Raw genomic sequence first — 13,696 nt, forward strand, 5'->3', positions numbered from 1 at the left:
GAAAGCGAGGTGGAGGGAGGGCAGGGTTGCAGCCTTGTTCAGGCCCTGGTAGTGGAAATGCAGTAGCACTCGATACATGCTGAATGTGCTTGTGCGCACAGCACTTGGCATGCAGCTCTTTCTCTTTATTTCATAAGTAAGTGGATGCAGCTCAGGAATTGGACGGGGCGCTCCTAGAGGACAGACGTCCAAACAGCTCCAGCCAGGTCTCCCTTGTGACACTAAATTATGACCAGATTTTGGAGAGTGCTGAGTGCTTTGGAAAGTCTGCATACGAGGATGGGCAGGGAGCCTTTGTGCAAAGTCTGGCTTTAGAGCAGAGGTCTGATGCCACAGCTGCTCTCTGGGGACCACAAGGCTCACAAGAGCCTGCCTTGGGTTGTTTTTAAATGAGAGCAGAGGCTGCAGTGAGGTCTAAACCGACACCAGTGAACCCTTTTGTGCCCAGCTGCCATCACGCTCTGCCATGGAGCACGGGCTGCAATGCAGGGGAAAGCTGCAGACAACATAAGCATCCCTATAGCTGACTGGGAGAGCGAAGAGAGCCAATATAGGAGTTGAAATCCATTTGGAGTTAAAGCTCCTGCCATATGGATTAGATACAGGCACCTAGAACCATAGGCACAGGACCAAGTGGCAGAGACATGCTATAGTACTTCCGGCAGCCATGCCCCCAGCCTCCCTAGGCCTGGGGTCCTAGCTATCAGCCTCTTTACCTCGTCCATAGTCCCCAGTCCCAGCTGAGAGCTGGAGTTTGGGGAACCACTTCTCTACAGCTTCCTTAGCTGGTGTTCAACACCCCCTCCCCCATAAAACATGCTCCACCACCCTGTTGGAGTTCCTGCCCCTCTTGCTCTGTGACAGGAGCACTGAACAGAAACCATTGAAGAGAGAGACAAGCCCAGCTTAGCCCCACACAGAAAGGGGGTGAAGAAAGCCCCACTTTGCTCCAGTGCACTTTTCATGTTACAGTTTCCATTTTCCCACAAGCAGGCTGTGTCTACATTAGCATCCCTTTTCTGGAAAAGGGTGCCAATGAGGCACTTTGGTGCTTTTCTCCAGCAAAACCCCGAGCTGGAAAAAAGTGGCAGCCATGTTCATGCAAATGCCCCGGGGGATATTTAAAGCCCCTGCAGCATTTGCAATTCCAAAGTGTCTCATTAGCAACCCTTTTCCGGAAAAGGGTGCCAATGTAGACACAGCCCCAGGATGTCAAGTCAGAACATTTCTGGAAGGGCTGCAGAACAGGCCCAGGTCAGAACTCCTGGGTTCTGCTCTTGCCTCTGCCAACAGCTCATGAGCTGGCCTGAAGCAAGTCACAACTTCTGCCTCAAATTGCCCTCTGTTAAAAATCAGCTTTGTACTTGGAAGGCTTCAGCGTAGAAGCACCAGAGAGCCTCCCCCAGAAACATGCAGTCATAGATGGTAAGTGGGATCCCTAGGAAGCAAATCAAGCAGGGTGTGGATGCAGGTCCCAGCAGACCCTTGCTCCGGTTAGTATCATCACACAGGCCAAGAGCAGCAGCAAGGAACCGGGACCAGCCTGTGCTTGTTTCATGGAATAGAAACCTCAACTCCTAGAGGAAGGTTTGCAAGCACCATGCCCCAGCTGTACCTTGGAGGACAAACTGCCACCAAGGTGGCCCAGCACTAGGATTTCAGGGGATACTGAGGCACCTAAAGTGGCTGCTAGGGCTGGGGGGGGGGGGGGAGGAGAAGGAGGAGGGGAGATCTTCAAAGGCAACAGAACTAATCCCTGGGCAGGTTTCAGCTTCCTGATATAAGCTCAGAGGGCTCCAACGCCCTAGTGCACTCCAAGCTTTACCACCACTTCAGTGGCACCTGTGCTCAGCCATACACAAAACAGGTCCAAAGCAGGAGCCAGACATGGGGCTTTAAGGCATGATGGGTTAATGCTATTAGCGACCAACCATTTTAATCCTGACACTCTCCAGCCTTCTAATAAAAACCAAAATTCATTGAGCAATTCACTTGCCTCGCAGCTGAACCAAGGAGAGTTCAGAGCTGGGTAGATCAAGATGTGGACCCTCACCTTGAAAAAAGCCACAGTGCCTTAATGGCTACCTGTAGTCTGGGAGCAGCAGCAAAACGGTACCTGGCAGCAGCCACAGTGAAGACCCACAAGTAGATGAACCCGAGGGGATCCACCCCCAACACCAACAAGTCATTTCAACCCTATAAGAACCTCAAGAACTTGGTTGACAGGAAACGCTTCCAAGTCCTACAGCGTAAACAAGCTGTTCAAGTCACCCCCTGGATTATCATAGAATCATAGGACTGGAAGGGACCTCAAGAGGTCATCGAGTCCAGCCCCCCGCCCTCAAGGCAGGACCAAGCTCCACCTACACCATCCCTGACAGATGTCTATCCAACCTGTTCTTAAATATCTCCAGAGAGGGAGATTCCACCACCTCCCTTGGCAATTTATTCCAATATTTGACCACCCTGACAGTTAGGAATTTTTTCCTAATGTCCAATCTAAACCTCCCCTGCTGCACTTTAAGCCCATTACTCCTTGTCCTGTCCTCAGAAACCAAGAGGAACAAATTTTCTCCTTCCTCCTTGTGACACCCTTTTAGATATTTGAAAACCGCTATCATGTCCCCCCTTAATCTTCTTTTTTCCAAACTAAACAAGCCCAGTTCATGAAGCCTGGCTTCATAGGTCATGTTCTCTAGACCTTTAATCATTCTTGTCGCTCTTCTCTGTACCCTTTCCAATTTCTCCACATCTTTCTTGAAATGTGGCGCCCAGAACTGGACACAGTACTCCAGCTGAGGCCTAACTAGTGCAGAGTAGAGCGGCAGAATGACTTCACGAGTTTTGCTTACAACACACCTGTTGATACAACCTAGAATCATATTTGCTTTTTTGGCAACAGCATCACACTGTTGACTCATATTCAACTTGTGGTCCACTATGACCCCTAGATCCCTTTCTGCCATGCTCCTTCCTAGACAGTCGCTTCCCATCTTGTATGTATGGAACTGATTGTTCCTTCCTAAGTGGAGCACTTTGCATTTCTCTTTATTAAACCTCATCCTGTTTACCTCTGACCATTTCTCTAACTTGCTAAGGTCATTTTGAATTATGTCCCTATCCTCCAAAGAAGTCGCAACCCCACCCAGTTTGGTATCATCCGCAAACTTAATAAGCGTACTCTCTATCCCAATATCTACATCATTGATGAAGATATTGAACAGTACGGGTCCCAAAACAGACCCTTGAGGAACTCCACTTGTTATCCCTTTCCAGCAGGATTTAGAACCGTTAACAACAACTCTCTGACTACGGTTATCCAGCCAATTATGCACCCACCTTATCATGGCCCTATCTAAGTTATATTTGCCTAGTTTATCAATAAGAATATCATGCGAGACCGTATCAAATGCCTTACTAAAGTCTAGGTATATGACATCCACCGCTTCTCCCTTATCCACAAGGCTCGTTATCTTATCAAAGAAAGCTATCAGATTAGTTTGGCATGACTTGTTCTTCACAAACCCATGCTGGCTATTCCCTATCACTTTATTACCTTCCAAGTGTTTGCATAGGATTTCCTTAATTACCTGCTCCATTATCTTCCCTGGGACAGACGTTAAACTGACCGGTCTATAGTTTCCTGGGTTGTTCTTATTCCCCTTTTTATAGATGGGCACAATATTTGCCCTTTTCCAGTCTTCTGGAATCTCCCCTGTCTGCCATGATTTTTCAAAGATCATAGCTAAAGGCTCAGATACCTCCTCTATCAGCTCCTTGAGTATCCTGGGATGCATTTCATCAGGACCTGGTGACTTGCTGACATCTAACTTTCCTAAGTGACTTTTAACTTGTTCTTTGTGAATCCTATCTTCTAAACCTACCCTCTCTCTGCTTGTATTCACTACGTTAGGCACACCTCCAGACTTCTCGGTGAAGACCGAAACAAAGAAGTCATTGAGCATCTCCGCCATTTCCAAGTTTCCTGTTACTGCTTCTCCCTCCTCACTAAGCAGTGGGCCTACCCTGTCCTTGGTCTTCCTCTTGCTTTTAATGTATTTATAAAAAGTCTTCTTGTTTCCCTTTATGCCTGTAGCTAGTTTGATCTCATTTTGTGCCTTTGCCTTTCTAATCTTGCCCCTGCATTCCCGTGTTGCTTGCCTATATTCATCCTTTGTTAGTTGTCCTAGTTTCCATTTTTTATATGACTCCTTTTTTATTTTGAGATCGTGCAAGATCTCCTTGTTAAGCCAAGCTGGTCTTTTGCCATATTTTCTATCTTTCCTACACAGCGGAATTGTTTGCTTTTGGGCCCTTAACAACGTCCCTTTGAAATACTTCCAACTCTCCTCAGTTGTTTTTCCCTTCAGTCTTGCTTCCCATGGGACTTTACCTACAAGTTCTCTGAGCTTATCAAAATCTGCCTTCCTGAAATCCATTACCTCAATTGTGCTGGTCTCCCTTCTACCTTTCCTTAAGATCATGAACTCTATTATTTCGTGATCACTGTCCCCTATACTGTCTTCCACTTTCAAGTTCTCAACTAGTTCCTCCCTATTTGTTAAAACCAAATCCAGAACAGCTTCTCCTCTGGTAGCTTTTTCAACCTTCTGAAACAGAAAGTTGTCTCCAATGCAGTCCAGAAACTTATTGGATAGCCTGTGCCTCGCTGTGTTAGTTTCCCAACAAATGTCTGGATAGTTGAAGTCCCCCATCACCACCAAATCTTGGGCTTTGGATAGTTTTGTTAATTGTTTAAAAAAGGCCTCATCCACCTCTTCCACCTGGCTAGGTGGCCTGTAGTAGACTCCTAGCATGATATCACCCTCGTTTTTTACCCCTTTTAGCTTAACCCAGAGACTCTCTACACAGCTATCTCCTACATTCATCTCCACTTCAGTCCAAGTGTGTACATTTTTAATATACAAGGCAACCCCTCCTCCCTTTTTTCCCCTGTCTGTCCTTCCTGAGCAAGCCGTACCCTTCCATACCAACATTCCAATCATGCGTCCCATCCCACCAGGTTTCTGTAATTAGCCCCACCCCAGCCAAAGAGGGCTCAGTGCAGAACATGTTCAGTGTTTATTAAATGACAGTCCCAAGCAGCAGCAGCAGCAGCACAGGCAGATGGCTGCTGTATCACGGCCTGGCAGCTTGTGCCCCTTCACCAGGTCTGTTTGGGGGCTGGGGGGAGAGAGGGTCAGGCAAGATCTTCCATGTCGATGAGCGGCAGCGGAGCCCTCCAGTAGGAGAACTGGCTGTACTCTGGCCACAGCAAAGTAACACGAGCATCAAGACCTAGCGGGGGGAAGATCAGCTCCACCAGCTCAGTCAACCGCTCGTACCTACAAGGAAAAGGATCGACTTACAGGGTTACAAGGACATTTCCCCTCCTCAGCCCAGGCAAATGAGCAGCCTGGAAGGTGCTTATGGCACATGCTTCTTCACAGCCAGTGCACCGTGACCCAGCCCTCTACCCCCTTGAACATGGCAAATCCAGCATAGGTAGCCCAAGAAACCCTGTGCACTGGCAGGCAGCTGCAGCCCACCCACCACACTGGTGGGTGTATGAAGTCTGGTGGGCTAACACTGCAGGAGACAGCTGACATGAGAGAGGCCTGCTCCCCAGAAGGAAGCCATGTTTGGTAGGCACAGGCAAAGACTTCCTAGGGGAGGTCCAAGCCACTCCTAGGACGCTGACTACGGAGCCCAACCTTCTCAGAGGCTTCCCCCTTCCCCCAGCCAGCTTCTCTTCCAGGCCTCCCCCCTGCAAAAGGAGAGTGGGACACAGAGCTGGCCCAGGGACACAGAGCTGGCCCAGGGACACAGAGCTGGCCCAGACCCATGGTGTGCCAGGGATCAAGCAGGGTTAATGCCACAGGCGGTTACTAGTATGAGCTTCTCCATGTGTGCCATGTAGGAACCAGACCACAGCAGCTTCCCCACAGCCCATGCTGGGCTACAAAGAGGGCCAGGGGCAGCCCAGCTGTCTTAGGGGCATGAAAGGTGATGGCAGGGGCAGCTCCCACTATAAACACATGACAGTGGGCAGATTGGCTTACGTGGATTTCTGGTTTTTGAGGAGCTCCAGGATCAGTTCCCCCTTTGGGTTGACTGTGAATATACGGGACTCTGACAACCCCACTTGCTTGTAGGCATCGACATCCTGCCAGAGAAAGGCCAGCCAGAGCAGTCAGAGCCCAGGAAGCACCGCCGCCTCCCCCCCACGCCCCGCCATTGCTCCCCCCAAGCAGGGAGGGTGGCACTCACATTGACTCTGTTCCCAAAGGCGGCATGGAAAGGCTGACTCTTGGCACCAAACAGGTTCCGGATGTCTGTTAAACAGGCGATTTTGAACACCTCTGGCTTCTTCTCTATCACCTCCCTGCAACAGGAGAGGTGGAGGTCAGGAGCGACAGAGCCAGGCTGGTCCAGGGCCTAGACAGCCAGGACTTCATTGCGGTTGTGCTCTCCAGCAGCCCCAAGACAGTCAAGGGGCAGCATTACCCCACCCTACCAGGGAGTCCCAGCCGCTCCCTGCGAAGTCACTTCCTGTGGCTAGGCAGGTGATGAGACGAGACATGGAGGAGCCCAGCCCCCGCTCATGACAACAGCTGCCAGCCAGAGCAAGTACAACTGGAGCAGGACCTTTCCTATTCCAGGGGAAATCTCCGAGCCAGGAGCAGTTTGGCTTAGCAGTGCAAGGCATAACCCCACTGGGGACGAGACCACAAGAGCAGGAGCCAGAGGTTCCTAAAGCCAGGACCAAGTTGCAGGCTTGACTGAGACAATGTGGACACTAGAATGGTTTTCTGGAATCTGCGTACCTTTTTCCGATAACTTTTGTCAGAAGAGGCTTTTCTGAAATGTGGTCCATCTACACTGGGCCAAATTATGGAAAAGCCTCCTCTTGCGGAAGATTCCTTCTTCCTCGTGGAATGACAGGGCTTCCAAAAGAGCGAGTCTGCTCTCCCGCAAAAAAGCAAGAGCAAACACGTTCCCTGGACACAACGGGGTTTCCAGGATACCTCCTGTATCCCAAGAGACCCCGTAGTCTAGTCGTATCCCAAGTTGCTTGGCAGTAAAGCTATTGCCCGTATCCTGAGAGGAGGGGTTGAGAGATCCAACCCCAGGGAACTGGGCCCCCAGAGGAGGACAGAGACCGTAGCCTTGTCCCTAAACAGACACCTGCAGCAAGACATTGCAGGGAATCAGGCTCGAAATGGGTGGATTATGCATCTAAAGACCATCACACATGGCAGGAGGCAGAGCAGGTATGCAGATGAAAGCAGAGACGGGCTGAACACGGCCAGGGAGAAGCCTGGCTAGGGGTTTCAAAGGCTCTGAGACCCATGTCATGCAGCACAGAGGTCTGCATGGTTCCTGCTCATGAGGGCTTTTACCCAAGTGCTTACACCACTCCCTTTACGGAGAGGATGCCAGTGCATCAAATTCAAGCAACATGGGTGCAGACTCAAGCACAGCTGCTCCAGGGAAGGGGAAGGTAACAGGACACGCCAGGGAAGAGCTACCTGTGAAAGGCTGAGAAGAGGCTGCTGGGGGCCAGCAGGATGGGTCCCTTGGGGAGGGCACAGCCCTGGTCATTGACCCATTTCAGGTACCCTTTGGTGATGTGCGCCATGCCAATGGCCCGGGATGAACAGTACAGGAACTTGTAGCCATTCCTAGAACAGAGGAGGCAGGTGGTCGTCTCGGGCGAGGTGCAGCATAAGGATGTGTCTTGCCACTGCATGCTGAGGTTTGGAGACAGAACCACCAGCTCCGGCCCCCCACAACACCGGCACACAAAGCCACCCTGCCCCCGTGCACGAGGGGCTGCTGATTACATCTGGCCATGCTGCTCTCCATGGGCTCAGCTGCATGGGTCTGGGAGGGTGCAGCACAGGGCACTCAGGTCCCATACAAAGATGCAAGCCCACCGACCAGTGGGGACAAGACAGGCAGCTGCCCCGGAGCCTGGTAATTCAAAAGGGCCCAAGACTACTACAGAAGCGGCTGGAGCCTGGGCTCTTAGCACTGAGCCACATGCTGTGCGGGGCTCCGAGGGTTGCCACGTTCCAGGCAGTGCAGAGAGGGCTGGCTGTCTCCGCCCTGCCCCTTCCAGCAGGCAGAGCCCCCCTTCCTCTTCCTCCCACCCCCCCAAACACACCCTGGCTAGGGGCCTGATGAGGCTGCCTGCTCCTCTGCCAAGAGGTCATTGTGGGCTCATCCCAAGAGCTGCCACAGACAACAGCATCTCCTCCCCATGAGCTCCAGTCCTGCAGCGGCTTTGGTCGATCTGCAGGAGGTGGCTTGACACAGACTCAGTGCCCTCAGCCTCTCACCACCCCAGTGCAGCACTCCAACCCAGACAGCTGCCACCTGATTTCCTGGCACACCACAGGCTCCAAGAATGGCCTCCCATCACGCATCTGCGAGCAGAGGTGCTGGAGCATGGGAAGGTCAAGCCACAATCAATGCTCATTGACAGGGGAGTGGGGGGGGGGGGAGCGGAGGGGAGAGAGAATGGGAGCACATCAGGGTGCCCAATGGCTACCAGCTTTCCTAATCAGGCTTATCAGCATTCGGTGAGTGTCCTAGCACACAGCGCTTGGCCCATACTTGTCAAGAGCCTACTCAGCTGCCTGCACAAGAATACCTAGCTATTGCTGAGTTATGTAACTCAGCCTGGTGCAGAGGAGAGAGACAGACAGACAGACAGACAGTCGACTTGCAATGAGCTGGGACGAACTTTTGGAAGTGAGCTTATGGGTATGCAGCTAGTTCCTGAGGGAGAACGGAGGCAGGCAGGGGAGGCCAACCAAACTAGATATGGATCCTCTTGCTCTCAGACACAGTCTACTGAAGCTTCAGGGGGTAGCCAAGTTAGTCTGTACAAGATAAACTTGAAAAACAAGAAGTGGTCTGGTAGCATTTTATAGACTAACAAAACATGTCGATGGGATCATGAGCTTTCATGGGCACAGCCCACTTCTTCAGATGACCAGAAGAAGTGGGCTGTGCCCACAAAAGCTCATGATACCATCCACAGTCTATAAAGTGCTACCAGAACATTTATTTATTTTTTTTTACAGTCTACTGAGTAAGAGAAGCTGACAAGACCATGACTCTCCTGGTCAAATTCTCCCCTCTGTGGCTTAGTTATTCGCTTACTAATCCCAGCAGCCCCTCTGAGGACAGCAGACACGGGGGCTCACCATGATAACTTTCCTCTCTGTGCCTTGCTCAGTCACCCATCAGGAAATACACTGAAGCCAGCCAGGCTCCTTGCAGCTTCAAGTACACCCAGCAGGCACACAGCACCCCCTAGTGGTGGCTCTGAGATCACACAAGAAAACGTGGACATAGCAGACAGCCAAGGGAACACACCTGCCAGTGATACCCTTTGGGACGATGGAGCATGCCAAGAGAGCGATTCTCATTGCCAGGATACACAAGCAACTCTTAACCCAGATATAGCTCAGTTTACAAAAAATAAAAGCCACTCTCCAGGTGCGTTTAAATGCAGTTGCCTTTGCAGTTCCCAACCCCCAAGAAACACAGGTGTCTACTCTATGGATGCCTCAGGGCTGGAACACCCATGGGGGGGGGGGCTCTAGTAGGTGCAGAGCACCCACTGGCAGCCAAGTTCTCCCTCTGCCCCTCTCCCCCCACCGATGGCCAGCTCTTCTCCCATGCCCCCCTCCAGCAGTTCCAGAGTGTGTGTGTGTGGGGGGGGGGGGGGGGAGGACAGGAGATGAGCTGATTCTCAGCATTCTGGAAGCTCCAGGAGGGAGGAGTGGGGAAGGGGCATGCTCTGGCAGGGCAAAGGTAGAACAGGGGAAGGGATGGAATGGCAGTGGGGTCTGGAGTGGAGGGTGTGGAGAACCCCCCAGCTAGAGGGGAAGTCAGCACCTATGCTTGCTAGCTGGGTTCAGATGAATGTAGGCAAGCAGGGGGGAGGGGGAAGTGCCTTAGAGACACTTGCTCCCATTTACATTTGATGACTGTGGCCTCAGACAGGCTCAACACACTAATCGGCAGGCCAGATGCCTACATTTGGCTTGGTGTCCTTCCAGGGTGCCCCTGAAGAGGCTGCTCAAGTCAGTGTTCTCTGTGCCTCCGCCCACCCATCTCCTTCAAACCTTCTTGCCCCAGGAAGCCTTCCTGCACCATCTTCCTCAGCAAGGCCGCTGTCATAGGCATGCGCTTGTCCTGAGGAGCTCACTGGGCTAAGGCCCACACTAGATGGGTGGTAGAGCACCCGGAAGCTTTGCAGGCCTCCACTGTTGTCTAGCTATTAGGGAAGAAGAAACTGTCCTGTTCACTAGCCATCCCTTAGCTGCCTCCTACAAGGTTTCTTCCCCAGGATCAGTTGGTTTTGGCCACTGTCAGTAGATTGAGCCCAGGAAGCGGGGCTCTGATCTGTCCTGCCAGTTCCGAGGGTAGATAGCCAAGGGGGACTCAGGGAAACCCAGAGTGAGGGGCATGTACACTCTGATGGCCAAGTTCCCAGCAGGGGAGAGAGTGTCCCCTGTAAAGCAGCTTCTCCACAGAAAGAGCCTGCGTCTGTGCTTGGCAGAGCCGTCACCCACACATGGGGCACCTTCCCCTACAACAGAACTGACAAGCTTGGGGGAGGAGGGAGAAGCGGGTGCAGCTCTGCACTCCCAGGAGAGATGAGGCTGGGGGCAGCACTTTCTGGAGCACACAGCCCCACATCTTTCCTCCCCCATCCAATCCTCAGATCCAGTGCAGTGCTGCCATGGTGATTGAGGGGGCCCAGGGCTCCAGCCATTGCTGTGGTAGTGGCAACAGTGGCTGGGACCTGTGGGCCCTTTTGAATCGCCAGGCCCTGGGGCGACTGCCCCCTCTCTCCCACCCCTCCGTGGGCGAGCCTGCCCTGACAGCTCTGCTGACTGTGCAGTCACACTGCTTATAAACAGCGGTAGAGCCTTCCCAGTCTCCTGTCACTTCCTTGCCCTTGTGCAGCCCCAATAGCAATGGCTGAAGCAGGAACAAGGAGCCTTGGAGTTAACCCGACAGGGCCAACAGCAGCAGAGAAGTTTAACCCTAAATTGGTCAAAACACTGGATCAGAGGGGGGCTGCTAAACCTGCTAGCTGGCCCCCCCCTTTGCATTCCATGCCCCAGCCTCAGGCTCAGAACAAAAAGTTCTGCAAAGTTACTCTGATTAATAAGGCCTTAGGCAAAACTCTGCTGTGACTTTTGAGGGCCTCTGTGGTCAGAGTAAGGATAGAAAGGAGGGAACGGCCACTGTGCACAGGTCCGAGGAAGTGTTGGTTCAGTTCTGTCTCCTCACCTCCTCCTCCAGCAGCTCTGAGGAGAGGAAAGGGTTAACAACCCCACAAAAGGGGACGGAAGCTAAATGCAGGATAATGCTGGACTCCCACCCCTCAGCCCACCTGACCAAAGCTGTAGATACCTACAGGTGAATTTTATGGAAGAGTTTGGCAATGCCCTGATGGGTCCAGTCTTTTCCCAGTTGTGGCAAAATGTGACCCAAGGCGTCAGATCTAGGAGGAGAGGAAGGGGTTAAAATACACTCTAAAAAAAAAAAAAAGTTATACCAAACCTGGAATCAGCATTCTAGGCATTGGTAGGCTTAGGATACCTCTGGGACAGGCCTATGGCCATGTACACAAGGCTTTTAATGAGATGAGACATCATGGAGGGCCACTTACTTAGTGATGGTCCCATCGATATCAGAGATCACCACCTTGTCATCCCAGTTCCACAGGTAGATGGTGGCCTCGCAGCGACATGTGCCCTGGTACTGAGTGGTCACACTGAACACCACCTCATTGGGGCCATCCTGAAGGTTCAGTCTCTTCTGCAGCAAGAGGGGAGAAAACGTCTAGCTGGTCGCACAGGGCCTCCCCACACGGTGTGAACAGGTATTCCACCCCAGCACTGCTCAGCTAGAGAAGTCGTGTGCCATTCAAATCTGGGTGCATCCCATGTCAAACCCCTATGGAACGCAACTGCTCTCGGGGCAGAATGCAGTAGCTGATGAGCAGCACAGCTGAAGGAGCTGTAGACACGGCAGTTTTTGCAAGAGAATGGTATCCCGCTGAACCCTCCCACGCTGTAAGGGAGCATGGATTCTGTCCCATCTTGGGGCGTGGGGGACGCGGTGTCTACCAACTGATTCCACTTGAGTGGGAGACATTCAAGCAAAATGTCTCCCACCCAACTAGTGGCCATACTTGACATTGCTTAGGTAGCATGCTGACGGGATCATAGGCTTAGACCAGGGGTAAGCAAAGGGGCCTCTGCAGGGCAGATCCAGCCTGCCAAGCCAGTGGATCCGGCCCACAGCAGCCTTGCCATTCCCCCACCCCCAGGCCAAAGACGACCTAGGGACAGGGGAAGTGCACAAAGTCTCCTCCCCCTGCCAGGTGTGCGCAACATCAGAAGGACCTGCTGGCTGTTTTAAAAACAGCCAGCAGCTCTCAACCTGCCCTCACTACCTGTCCCCAGCGGCTAGAAACACTTTGCGTGCTTCCCCCATCCCCCAGCCCGATTGGCCAGGGGAGCATGCAAGATCTCCTCCCACTGCAGTGCCTAGAGGGAACCACCAGCTGTTGTAAAACACTCCCCCACACCCCCAGGCCATTCAGGGTCTGTGGGTGGGGGAGCATAAGATGACTCTTGGTTCTGCCACTTCTGCCTGAGGCCTCGCCCTTTTCGGGGCAGCCTGGGGCCACTTCAGAACTTTGTGAAGTAGCCCCCTTTTAAAAAATGATTGCCCACCCTGGTCTGGACCAAAACGTTAATGCTCATGAATGGTTTGGCCCCCCACTATAGATCATCTATTTAACAGGCTCTTAAGTAGTGGCAAGCCTATTTGAAGGGCGCTCTCCTCTCTTTCAGAGAGAGGCACAGATCTTCTCCCGTCAGCATCAATAGAGAACACACACAGACACACACACACACACACACACTTACAATCTGATCTGAAGAGAGCCGCAGTGATTTCTTGTAGGTGGCATCGGGTCTTGACACTGGGGATATGGAGTTGTCACTGGACAAAGGATCCGTCTTCCCCCTATGCCCGCATGGAAAGGGAAATACAAAAACAAGGCTGCTTCACAGCAGCAAAGACAGCAGCCCCGGCACAAAGACAAAACCACATACAGGAAAGAGACCAGACTTCAGGCAGGTATGATCAGCTTTGCTCAGGTAGAGGGGCTGGCACCATGGGACGGAGGAAGGGTGCATGACTGGGATTGTCATACAGATGGTGTCTCCGGAGCATTAGTCATACAGGGTAATAGTGAGCTGAATGTGCCAACATAACCCACCTCTCAGCCCTCCCAAGACCATGAAGGGGGTCCTACCATGCCCACACACAGGGTCAGCCATTGAGAAGAGCAATTCACCTTCTCCCTCCTTTTAGTAAGTAGGCGACAAGTACAAAACCCGTGAGCCCAGCCTCCACCAAGGACTGAGCTACCACAAGAGGGCTGCTTACCTCTCTGGTGTAGGGCCCTGCTGTAGGTCTCTTGTGCTGGGTTCATGCTGTGGACACAGGCATTTCTACCATTAGCTCCTTGAGCTGGATTGCTGTTGGAAGCTCAAAGGCCAAGAGCAAGGGCTACCTGCTTGGCTGGCTCTCAGAGTGGAACTGGGCAGCTCTCTGCCATGAGAGGAAAGAGGTGCACAACAAAACC

At 52.2% G+C, this 13,696-nt stretch overlaps 1 protein-coding gene across 9 annotated transcripts in view; it reads right to left on the minus strand.

Annotated features, from left to right (window-relative positions):
* Window positions 1-5,063: 5,063 nt before the first annotated feature.
* LPIN3 (lipin 3) overlaps window positions 5,064-13,696 on the minus strand; it is a 41,431-nt gene continuing 32,798 nt past the window's right edge. For 8 of the 9 annotated variants that reach the window (XM_075901313.2, XM_075901315.2, XM_006121892.5 and 5 more), the window contains 8 exons: window positions 13,498-13,544; window positions 12,972-13,071; window positions 11,705-11,853; window positions 11,450-11,536; window positions 7,533-7,685; window positions 6,271-6,385; window positions 6,063-6,166; window positions 5,064-5,345 (listed from right to left, as the gene is read on the minus strand). In XM_075901313.2, the coding sequence (XP_075757428.2) occupies window positions 5,201-5,345; window positions 6,063-6,166; window positions 6,271-6,385; window positions 7,533-7,685; window positions 11,450-11,536; window positions 11,705-11,853; window positions 12,972-13,071; window positions 13,498-13,544 (900 nt within the window). In that variant the 3' untranslated portion in view covers window positions 5,064-5,200. The remainder of the gene's footprint in view (window positions 5,346-6,062; window positions 6,167-6,270; window positions 6,386-7,532; window positions 7,686-11,449; window positions 11,537-11,704; window positions 11,854-12,971; window positions 13,072-13,497; window positions 13,545-13,696) is intronic. The other variant, XM_089769724.1, reaches the window with a different exon arrangement.

Source organism: Pelodiscus sinensis, chromosome 17 (assembly GCF_052426305.1).
Source record: "Pelodiscus sinensis isolate ZL-2025 chromosome 17, ASM5242630v1, whole genome shotgun sequence".
Lineage (NCBI taxonomy): Eukaryota > Metazoa > Chordata > Testudines > Trionychidae > Pelodiscus > Pelodiscus sinensis.